General features: G+C 42.2%; 1 protein-coding gene and 1 long non-coding RNA gene across 2 annotated transcripts; both read left to right on the top strand.

Annotated features, from left to right (window-relative positions):
• The first annotated feature begins 4,378 nt into the window (after nt 1–4,378).
• LOC123166866 (SKP1-like protein 1) lies at nt 4,379–6,829 on the top strand. Its single transcript, XM_044584675.1, has 2 exons — nt 4,379–4,651; nt 6,518–6,829. The coding sequence occupies exons 1-2, from the start codon at nt 4,379–4,381 to the stop codon at nt 6,674–6,676; spliced, it is 432 nt and encodes a 143-aa protein (XP_044440610.1). The 3' UTR covers nt 6,677–6,829.
• A 3,967-nt stretch (nt 6,830–10,796) lies between these two features.
• LOC123164239 (uncharacterized) lies at nt 10,797–11,876 on the top strand. The gene is made up of 3 exons (XR_006482244.1): nt 10,797–11,076; nt 11,290–11,385; nt 11,498–11,876. It is a non-coding gene; the product is annotated as an uncharacterized lncRNA (long non-coding RNA).
• Nucleotides 11,877–12,178: the final 302 nt, after the last annotated feature.

Raw genomic sequence — 12,178 nt, 5'->3', positions numbered from 1 at the left:
AGCAGCGCATGAAGGAGTTTGGATGTAGGAGTTCATACCCGATCTGGATGTAATACCCTGTGCATCGGGTCCAATGACAATCTTTTGTGACAACACTGGAGCACTTGCATTAGCGAAGGAATCCAGGTTTCACAAGAGAACCAAACACATCAAGGGACTCTTCAACTCTATTCGTGAAAATGTCAAGGATGGAGACATAGAAATTTGCAAAGCACATACGAATCTGAATGTGGCAGATCCGTTGACTAAACCTCTTCCGCGGGCAAAACATGATCAACACCAAGACTCCATGTGTGTTAGATTCATTACACTGCAATCTAGATTATTGACTCTAGTGAAAGTGGGAGACTGACGGGAAATATGCCCTAGAGGCAATAATAAAGTTTTTATTGTTATATTTCCTTGTTCATGATAAAGGTTTATTATTCATGCTAGAATTGTATTGATCAGAAACTTAAATACATGTGTGGATACATAAACAAATACCGTGTCCCTAGTAAGCCTCTACTAGACTAGCTCGTTGATCAAAGATGTTCAAGGTTTCCTAACCATGGACATGTGTTGTCATTTGATAACGGGATCACATCATTAGGAGAATGATGTGATGGACAAGACCAATCCGTTAGCTTGGCATATGATCGTTCAGTTTATTGATATCGGAGGAATACCTTGTGTGCTATCAAACGTCACAACATAACTGGCTGATCATAAAGATGCTCTACAGGTATCTCCAAAGGTGTCTGTTGAGTTGGCATGGATCAAGATTGGGATTTGTCACTTCATATGACGGAGAGGTATCTCTGGGCCCTCTCGGTAATACAACATTACAATAAGCTTGCAAGCAAAGTGACTAAGGAGTTAGTTATAGGATGATGTATTACGGAACGAGTAAAGAGACTTGTCGGTAACGAGATTGAACTAGGTATGGAAATACTGACGATCGAATCTCGGGCAAGTAACATACCGATAGACAAAGGGAACTACATGTGTTGTCATAAAGGTTCGACCGGCAAAGATCTTCGTAGAATATAAAGGAACCAATATGGGCATCCAGGTCCCGCTATTGGCTATTGACCGGAGAAGCGTCTCGGTCATGTCTACATCATTCTCGAACCCGTAGGGTGCTACCTCTTGAGCTCGCGTTGGTTTTTCCCTTGAAGAGGAAAGGGTGATGCAACAAAGTAGAGTAAGTATTTCCCTCAGTTTGAGAACCAAGGTATCAATCCAGTAGGAGACAACACACAAGTCACCGGATACTTGCACAAACAATCAAACAACTTGCACCCAACGCGATAAAGGGGTTGTCAATCCCTTCACGGTTAGTTGCAAAAGTGAGATCTAATAGAGATAGATAAACAGTAAAGTAAATATATTTGGTATTTTTGTTTTATAGATTGGAAAGTAAAAGATCGCAAAGGAAGTAAATCGGAAACTAAAATTATAGATCGGAAACTTATATGATGGAAAATAGACCCTGGGGCCATAGGTTTCACTAGAGGCTTCTCTCAAGATAGAAAATAATAAGGTTTGTGAACAAATTACTGCCGAGCAATTGATTGAAAAGCGCAAAGTTATGACGATATCTAAGGCAATGATCATGAATATAGGCATCACGTCCGTGTCAAGTAGACCGAAACGATTCTGCATCTACTACTATTACTCCACACATCGACCGCTATCCAGCATGCATCTAGAGTATTAAGTTCATAAAGAACAGAGTAACGCATTAAGCAAGATGACATGATGTAGAGGAATTAACTCAAGCAATATGATGAAAACCCCATCTTTTTATCCTCGATGGCAACAATATAATACGTGCCTTGCTGCCCTATTGTCACTTTGAAAGAACACCGCAAGATTGAACCCAAAGCTAAGCACTTCTCCCATTGCAAGAAAAACCAATCTAGTTGGCCAAACCAAATCGATAGTTCGAAGAGAATTACAAAGATATGAAATCATGCACAAAAGAATTTAGGGAAGATTCAAATAATATTCATAGATAAGCTGATCATAAATCCACAATTCATCGGATCTCGGCAAACACACCGCAAAAAAGTATTACATCAAATAGATCTCCAAGAACATTGAGGAGAACATGGTGTTGAGAATCAAAGAGAGAAGAAGAAGCCATCTAGCTACTAGCTATGGACCCGTAGGTCTGAGGCAAACTACTCACGCTTCATCGGAAGGGCAATGGTGTTGATGTAGAAGCCCTCCGTGATCGAATCCCCCTCCGGCAGGACGCCGGAAAAGGCCCCTAGATGGGATCTCACGGTTACAAAAGGTTGCGGCGGTGGAAAAGTGTTTTCGTTGCTCTCTCTATTGGTTTTGGGATATATGAGAATATATAGGCGAAGAAACTAGGTCGATGGAGTCACGAGGGGCCCACAAGGGTGGGGGGCGCGCCCTCCGTCCTTGTGGCCGCCTCATGGCTTCTCTAACTTGCACTCCAACTCCTCTGGATGACTTCTGGTCCAAGAAAAATCATCGTGAAAGTTTTATTCCGTTTGGACTCCGTTTGGTATTCCTTTTCTGCGAAACTCTAAAACAAGGAAAAAAACAGGAACTGGCACTGGGCTCTAGGTTAATAGGTTAGTCCAAAAAATAATATAAAATAGCATATTAATGCATATAAAACATCCAAAATAGATAATATAATAGCATGGAACGATAAAAAATTATAGATACGTTGGAGACGTATCATAGGGTCCGCACGCTTAACGTTCGTTGATGATATAATATTATATGAGTTATGTATGTTGGTGACCGAATGTTGTTCCGAGTCCCGGATGAGATCACGGACATGACCAGGAGTTCCAGAATGGTTCGGAGGTAAAGATTGATATATAGGATGATATGGTTAGGCCAGGGAGTAAGGCCCACGGGGCTTTAGGTCACTGCAAAAGGAAGTTTTGCGGAGGTCAGGGACCACACGCCAGGGATCCTGGCATCTGGCCCTAGGCCAGATACCGAAGCCCATGGCGTCTGGGCCAGATGCCGAGAACTATGGCGTCTGGTCCTGGAGTCCGAGAAGGAATCTTGCCTTGCGGGCAAAACAAACTTTGAGGAGGCTCTTTCTCCAAGAAACAACCTCAGGGCTCAACATATAAATAGAGGGGCAGGGCTGACACCCGAAACACATCAAGACTCACCAAGCCGTGTGCCGGCAACCCCGCCCCCTCTAGTTTATCCTCCATTATAATTTCCATTGTGCTTGGCGAAGCCCTGCGAAGATTGTTCTTCACCACCACCGTCACCACACCGCCGTGCTACGGGAACTCATCTACTACTTCGCTCCTCTTGCTGGATCAAGAAGGTGAGGACGTTATCGAGCTAAACGTGTGTTGAACGCGGAGGTGCCGTACGTTCGGTACTTGATCGGGACAGATCGTGAAGGTGTACGACTACATCAACCGCGTTGATAAATGCTTCCGCTTAGCGATATTCAAGGGTATGAAGATGCTCTCCCTCTCTCGTAGCTATACATCTTCATGGATAGATCTCGTGTGTGTAGAATTTTTTTTGTTCTCCATGCAACTTTCCCTAACACAAATTTTCCGCGGCTCGATCCAGCCGCAAAAACAATATAAGTGTACAAATTAAATATGTACCCCGTGAGCTGGCAGAAAGTACCGAACGAATCTTGCATCATTCATAGGGGTGAAGGTATATGCATATGTACTATGTTCTGCTCGGTGACTCATACGTCTCAAACTGACCTACAATTTTTGATTGATTCATGCTATTTTAATACCATCTATAGCAATTTATATTATTTTTCTGAACTAAACTGTAAATTCAATGCCTAGAGCCAATTACTCTTTTCTGCATGTTTTTGGTTTGACAGAAAAACATTCGGCATGTGTTAAGCCCGTCGATTCGCAAAACAATAAATAAAAATGAAACCTTCGTCACGTGGGCCAACTTATAAGGTGAGCCCACATCTTGGGAAGGTGGTAAAGTAGTTCCATCCGAAGATACCAACGTTGTCCTCATCAAATCGGAAAATAGAAATTTTCTAGTTTGACCCCTTTGAACTCGTAACAAATTTGGTTTGATTTCATCTGGTTTTGTATTATTTGGCTTCATTTTTTCTAAGGCCCGTACCCTACTTATCTACCCATCCAAACGTTGCTCAATTGGCCCAAAATAAATTCCCCAAAAGCCCAATCCACCCTGCAATAAAACACCCCATCTTTCCCCCTTTCTTCCGCCGCCGCGAGAGTTTCCTCTTGTAGTTAGGGCTTCCCTGATCCCCAATTTTCCCACCCCAACCCTAGCTCCGATCCACCCGATGGCGGCTGCAGAGGGCAAGAAGAAGATCATCAAGCTCAAGAGTTCGGACGGTAAGGAGTTTGAGGTGGAGCAGGTAGTGGCCATGGAGTCGCAAATGATCCGGCACATGATCGAGGATGACTATACTGACAACGGCTTGTTGCTCCGCAATGTCAACTCAAAGATCCTCTCCAAGGTCATTGAGTACTACAACAAACACGTCCAAGCAAAGGCCACCAACACATCTGATTTTGGAGGAGGAGCTAGGGCGTCAGATGCTACATCGGCTGTGCCTGCGGCGCTCGCGGAGGACCTCAAAAACTGGGACGCCAATTTCATCAAGGTCGATAAGGACACCATATTCGACCTCATGCTGGTGTGATTACTTTCCGTTCTTCGATTTGTTCCTTGACTTTCTCTAGATCTATTTTTTACTATTCCCCATGGTTGGAATCAAGATTGTTTTTGTTTGTGTGGCTTGTTACTTGTGTCTGATTGAGATTTAGATAGATTGGAATCTGTCCTTGTACCTTCATCAAGGTAGATTTGACTCGGTTGGATTAGGTTAGGTACACAATGGATTATGTTTAGGTTATAAAGAGTTGTCATTGGCAATGTAGAAAGCGGTCGACCATACATACTCACCCTAATAGCTAGGTTCGGGCATTATCTGGGGAGCTATATTAATTTACAGTTCCATGTTCATCTGGTCTAATATGCTTCACTATATATGAATAACATATAAACATTTTAAATTATTAGATTCACTATCATTGTGTTTGTAAATTACATATATGGGATGAAGAGCGAGTGGTTTCTCTTTGATAACTTGCGGAAACATCAGACTACGCAGAGCAATATATGGTCTTTGTGATTATGCTACATATGTCACTGTTGTTTCTATATTTGAACCTTGCATGAATGTCCATATGTAGTGTAAAATTATGATCTTGTATGCTAGACTTTATTTGTATCTGCTCTGAATTTTTTTTGTTATAGTTATGTTGGTTTATCATAGATAGGGTGGTATGTTGCACGTGTCATCCTTAGTTATAATACATAAATCCAATATCGTACATTACTACTTTGGTATTTGTAATTATGCTTTGTAGATCACACACTTATTTCTAAATTTGCTATCTATGTCTTTATTACCTTATATAATCTTATAGATTCCATAATTGGTCCATATGTCAACAATGAATGCCTTCTTCTATCTAGCATCGGTTTACTATTTTTTTGCTATATACATAGTGATAGCTAAATCACATGATCATGCTAATGTTTCTAACTTTTTATCCAATATTTACGATCTCAACTAGTCTTTTAGATACCACTACTGATCCATGTCATATACAGATGCCTTCTTCTATCTAGCATTGGTTGAGTATTGATTGTGGTTCTATTAACATTACATCCTTGTAGCTAAATCACCAGATGATACATTATATATGCATGTCCATGTGAGAAGTGATGATGCTTTCCATCATTTGAAGTGAAACCATGCATGACTTCCCATGGCGACTATAAAATCCTGATCTTGTTTGCAAGAGTTTAGCACTATTTACTTTGAATTTCTTTTCTTATAGTTATCTTATTTTTATCATAGATAAGATTTATATCTCACATGTGTCATCTTCACTAGCAATACATATTCCAATTTCATATATTACTGAGCCCTAAACACAAGTTTTGTGTTGTGGTTTGATTTTGCTATGATAGATAACTATGTTTCTAACTTTATTGTTATCGTTGCCTTTATCATCTGAGCTAATCTTTTAGATGCCACTGTATTGATCCATATTGACTATGAATGTGTTCGTCTGCGTATCATTGCTTGACTGATGATTGTGGTGTACTAGCCATACATGTTGATGTCCAAATTACCGGATGATGAATGCAATTGCCAATGCATTTTGAGAAGTGGCACTTGTCATCTAAACCCATGTAGCTTATGCACTTACAAAATTATCATTTATCATGCAGGAATGTATGTAGCTGTGTATGACCTCACTCTATTTTGTTACAGTTATGTTAACTTTTCTTGACTATCGATCCAATTATGTTAACCCATGTTATGGTCTTTGAATCAATGTCTTTTGATTAATGCATGTCTTGGTTTGTGTTTTAGTTTGTCGCCAAAACATCTATGTAGGTGGTATATGTAATTAACCATGTTTTCGTAAACCCATGCTTCCCTCTGACACACCATTATTCCTTTTGCACTTTTGCCCCCTCTCAGGCTGCAAACCACCTCAACATCAAGGGGCTCCTAGACCTGACTTGCCAGACCGTCGCTGACATGATGACGGGAAAGACGCCAGAGGAGATCCGCAAGATCTTCAACATCAATGAGAAATTAAAACCTGAGGAGGAGGAGGAGATCCGCAGGGAGAACTAGTGGGCCTTTGAGTAGAGGAACATCTAGGCCGCGCTGAAGTAATGAACGCTTAGTATTACCAATGTCTACATTTTAGTGTGCTTGTTTATGTCATAATGGGTTGTAAGGAACCAAGAATCTATAAGGTGGTGTTGGTGAACTTATTCAGTGGTTATGTTTGCAAAAAATGGTGGTCATAATTATCATTTGTCAAATGAATCGTTATTGTCAAGTGGATGTTTTGCTTGCTTATCATCATTGTTTCACTGATTTCCACCATGTGATTTGGGCTTCTTCGTTGGTTATTCATGTGTGTTTTGTTCATCGATCAAGATGGATGCTCTTGTTACTTAAGAGACGGTCCATGTTCTTCCCCCCTCTCTCTACAATTCTAATAAAAATAAAAATAAAAATTGTTGCTTAAATTATTTGAGGGATCAAACTAATTTCAAAAGACCTGAAATTTTTATGGTAGCCACTTACGACCATGGCAAGGCCACCCTGAAACATATAGGGTTTTAGAATTATATTTATAATTTGTTTACAAAAAATCCATTTAAATGAATAAACGGGTGATGTGTGGATTTTTCCATCACCCTTTAAAGTTTACGCTAGTATAAGAATCCCTCATATAATTCCATCTAGCAATTTTTCATGCTCACAATGCATGATTATTGATATTTATGCATTTTACGGAGTTCATTGCATAGCTTTTAGCCTTGATTAGTTTTTTTAGTTTTCCTTTGTTTTATTGTGTTTGTAGGTGTAATGGAGTTCCATGGACTTAGCAAATTAAAAGGGACCAAGTTTGGGCCAAACCTAGGAGGTCTCCGATATAGTTGATATTATTTGTCTGGTCTCCGAACTGGCTAGTGAGGGTACCTTTCAAATTTCATGAGAAACATAGTCCGTTTGCTATCCAAACGTCCAAATATTGTGGCACTAGTAGCCGGTTAAAATAATTAAACGTTTGCAAATAAAATTTATTGTTGGGTGATACGTCTGCAACATATCTATAATTTTTGATTGTTCCATGCTGTTATATTATCATTCTTCGATGTTTTAGATTCATTTTATAGCAACTTTATATCATTTTTTGGGACTAACCTATTGACATAGTGCTGAGTGCCAGTTGCTGTTTTTTGCTTCTTTTTTACTTTGCAGAATATCAGTACCAAACAGAGTCGAAATGCCACGAAACTTTTTGGAGATTTTTTTGGGATCAGAAGACAACTTGGGAGCCAAGGAAGCACCAGAGGGGAGGCCCATGGGACCCACAACCCACCAGGGCGCGCCAGAGGACCCCTGGCGCGCCCAAGTGGGTGGTGGGGACCATGGGAGTCCTTTCCACTGCCTCTCAGCTCTATAAATTCCCAATATTTCAGAAACCCTAGGGGAGTCGACAAAGCACAATTCCAGCCACCGCAAGTTCCAGAACCACGAGATCCAATCTAGAGCCCTATTCCGGCACTCTGCCGGAGGGGAACACGATCACAGATGGGTTCATCATCATCATTGGTGCTCCTCCGATGATGCGTGAGTAATGCACCATAGACCTACGGGTCTGTAGGCAGTGGCTTCTTCTCTCTTTTTGATTCTTAATACAATGTTCTCCTCGATGTTCTTGGATATCTATTTGATGTAATGACTTTTTGTGGTGTGTTTGTTGGGATCCAGTGAAGTGCGAGTTTATGAACAGATCTATCTATGAATATTATTTGAATTTTCTTTGATATCTTATATGCATGACTGTTATAGCCTCATATTTCTTCTCCGAATCTTTGGTTTAGCTAGGCCAACTACATTGTTTTTTCTTGAAATGGGAAGAGGTGCTTTGTGGTGGGTTTGATCTTGCGGTGTCCTCACAAAATGACAGAAGGGGTAGCGAGCGCGCATGTATCATTGCTATTAAGGATAAAAATATGGGGTCTATTCCTACATGAATAGATCTTGTCTACATCATGTCATCGTTCTTATTGCATTACTCCGTTTCTCCATGAACTTAATACACTAGATGCATGCTGGATAGCGGTCGATGTGTGGAGGAATAGTAGTAGATGCAGGCAGGAGTCGGTCTTCTAATCTTGGACGTGATGCCTATATACATGATCATTGCCTTGGATGTTGTCATAATTATTTGCTTTTCTATCAATTGCCCAACTGTAATCTGTTTACCCACTGTATGATATTTTCTCGAGAGAAGCCACTAGTGAAATCTACGACCCCCGTGTCTATCTTTAATCATATTGTTTTCAGTTCTCTTATTCCAAAAACCCAAAAATACCTTGCTCCACTTTTTCTTTACTTATTTTATTTTGTGTTTTAGTCAGATATATTTATCCAATCTCATACAATTTAATCTATCTTTTTAACGTAGAGGGATTGACAACCCCTCATATGCGTTGGGTTGCAAGTATTTGTTCTTTGTGTGCAGGTACCGTCTACATAGTGTTGCTTGGTTCTCCTAGTGGATTGATAACCTTGGTTTCATAACTGAGGAAAATACTTGCCATAGCTGTGCTGCATCATCCCTTCCTCTTTGGGGAATTACCAACACAGATTCAAGCTACCGTCAAAGAATTTCTAGCGCCGTTGCCGGGGAGACATCATCAACATCTATCAGGTTCCTAATGACAAATCTCATCTCCTTGCAATTTACATTATTTGCCATTTGCCTCTCGTTTTCATCTCCCCCACTTGTAAAACGTTTTTGCGAAAACCACACAAATATTTGCCTTCTTTTTCGTTTGCCTTTTTTTGTTAGATCTCTTGTTTGCTTGTGTTTCCATGTGTTTTCGTCAACGTCTAGTGAGCATTGTAGTTTTGTGAGAATAAATTTTCTCTCATTCTTTTGGCGGTGCCATGAGGTTAGAGAGTTTTCTGTCCTCGTAGTTCTGATTATTCGGATTTGATGAATTTATGTTGTTGTGTCAAGCTTTTTTTTTGCTTTGATTCTTTGTGGTGGTGAAATCTTTCTTCGACACCATGGTGAAGATAGGGTGATTCTACTGCCAGTACTTCTAGGGGATCATTCCTAGCTCAAATACGTTCATCGATCAAGGCTTCCCATCTTTTTAGATGGGCGACTGAAGGCGCTTTAGAAAACCATTATTGGTAATGTTCGTGTGGGTGAAAGAGTGACAACATCATTGCTCCAGTCTAATTGCAGCCTCTTTATCGAAGTCTTTGGAGTATTTCTTCGAGCAGAGATTGATATCGCGAGAAAGGTGTTTACAAAAAAAATCACATCTACACACCTGCATATAGCTTTAAGATTCACACTTAACCTCCTCGTCTGATTTGGGCCGTTGGTAGACCGAATCTTTCCCTGCTTCAGGAATCGACAGTGCAGCTTCAGATTTCATGCGTCGCTGTTATTTACACATCTCCATCCCTCCCGGTCGTTCAAGTTTCTTTCTTGATCAATAAGCCTTCCTTTCTGAAACATGATGTGAAGTTTTTTCTTTTCTTTCTGGTGAATAACAAAAATCATGCCTCCCATGCCGGCCATGCCGCCCGGAGGTGCTCCGAAGCCACTCATGCCTCCCTTGGTCTTCATGGTAGCTCCAAAGCCACCCATGGCACCCATGCCGCCCATGGTAGCTCCGAAGCCACCCATGGCGCGAATTATGGCTTTTTTTGGATCAAGACTTTTTCACGGGCAAGATTGACATACTCCTTTTGCGCCTCATTGAGGATTGATGTGTCCAAAAAGAAAAAGTGCTTCTCCCAATCTAGATCGTGGGCGTCTATCGGGTCAAATCGCCGGCAGCGGCGCGTGCGGGGCAAAGGTGGAGCGGCGGAGAGAGTGCAACGCGAGCACTCGAGTGTGCCGCCCGCGGAAGCGGGCGCACCAAATACACAGCGCGCGGTGGCGATTCGGACCGTGCGCCCAACTCTATATGCCGCGCGCGCGCTTATTGCGCGTCCGCTGGAGCCCCTCTATCGATTGCGCGCGCACTAAAAAGGGCAAATTTGCGGCGCGGCGCTTATTTAGCGCGGCTGTTGGAGATGCTCTTACGCATCTCCATCCCTCTCGGTAGTTCAAGTTTCTTTCTTGATCAATAAGCCTTTCTTCCTGAAACATGATGTGAAGTTTTTTGTTTTCGTTCTCGTGAATAAAGAAACATACTAGTATAAGCTCGGGATAGGGTTTGAACGATCCGTACTCGTCACCACATATAGAAGGCGTCGACGGTCTGGCGGCTGCATCAAACGAAACAAATCGAGGAGAGATCCGATCCGATCGGGATCGGCCATGGCGACGTCCATGCGGCGATCTGCCGTTGCTACCCTCGCGCTCCGGCGATCGGCAAGCTAGCCCGAGGCTTCCGGCTCGCATCCCTTTGAGCCCTGCGTCGGCTGTATCCTTCAGCAGCAACACCGCCTCTTCCGGCAAGAGTGAGGACGCCGGCGGCCGGGTACGTAACATGCATCCGAAATGATTAGCTGCATGCATGCATGGTCGCGCTGTCGATCGATTTCGATCTGGCCTTGCGAAGGAGGTAGTTGTGATAGTTTTGATATGCCCTCTCATGTTTATATTTATGGGGTATATAAGTAGATCTTATGCACATTTTACTTTTGCGGGGACTAATCTTCTGTAGCTTGATTAACTGCATACATATTGGCAGCATCAAAATTAATTGGTACATGCAGTCTGAGAAGCGTCGTACCGATAAGAACGGCGACAAGTCACCTGGAGCACGGAGGCGACGCAAACAAAAAGGGTTAGCAAACTTATTAATTAAGCTCCTATGTCTAAGCTCGTTAAGCAAGTAAAAATCGTGCCGGCATCTTGTTTTGTTAATTTATTTGCTTCGTCGCGCGTGCCTTTCTCAGACATGGCATCTCCCGAAGCCTGCTTGATGAGTTTGATGATTCTGACTGGGAGATGGCGGCGCTTTTGGACGATGACAAGCCTCCCCGAGGATCTTCCACTGGACCAGACTCTACTAAGGACTCCTCCTCCTCCTCTGCGGCGGCAGAGTCGGACGTGTCCCCGCCGTCGTCAGGGGGCTTCTGGGACTGGGGAAGCTCTTCGTCGTCGGGCTCGGGTGGAGGGGACTCGTGGTCCGGAGGAGGGGGATTCTCGGGAGACTAGCTACCTGCTAGATACTCCTGTGATTCTTAGCAAGTTTTTCCCAGTTTAATTCGTCGGACTGTAAACCATGTGAACTTTTTGTCTACAAATGTTTCCTTTATGCTACATTTTATAAGAGAACGAAGATGATTCCCGTATATTGCCATAACATCTTGTGCCTGGATTTTAAGTGGTGAAATGGAACATGTCAAAAGTAAAATAGTACTGGGAAAGACTCCCGAAGCGCCTAGATTTTTTAAGCAAAGATAATTCCAGGGCTCTGCATGGATCGCTCGCGCGCAGATGGAGATCAAAGTGTTGCAAGGTTTTAGGAGGAGGAGACATGCCCCTTGATATGCTTGATATTCCATACCAATATTTGAATCCAACTTTTTTCTATGTCTTGAAATACGGCAGAGCTACTAATATTCGTATAACCC

The sequence above is a fragment of the Triticum aestivum genome, chromosome 7D (assembly GCF_018294505.1).
Source record: "Triticum aestivum cultivar Chinese Spring chromosome 7D, IWGSC CS RefSeq v2.1, whole genome shotgun sequence".
Lineage (NCBI taxonomy): Eukaryota > Viridiplantae > Streptophyta > Magnoliopsida > Poales > Poaceae > Triticum > Triticum aestivum.
This window is presented reverse-complemented; position numbering and strand designations above follow the sequence as displayed.

Bases quoted from the DNA above. Each gene is read 5' to 3' on its own strand.
- LOC123166866 (XM_044584675.1), top strand. From the start codon at position 4,379: ATGGAGTCGCAAATGATCCGGCACATGATCGAGGATGACTATACTGAC. The intron at 4,652-6,517 runs GTGTGATTACTT...GCCCCCTCTCAG, and splicing joins CCATATTCGACCTCATGCTG to GCTGCAAACCACCTCAACAT.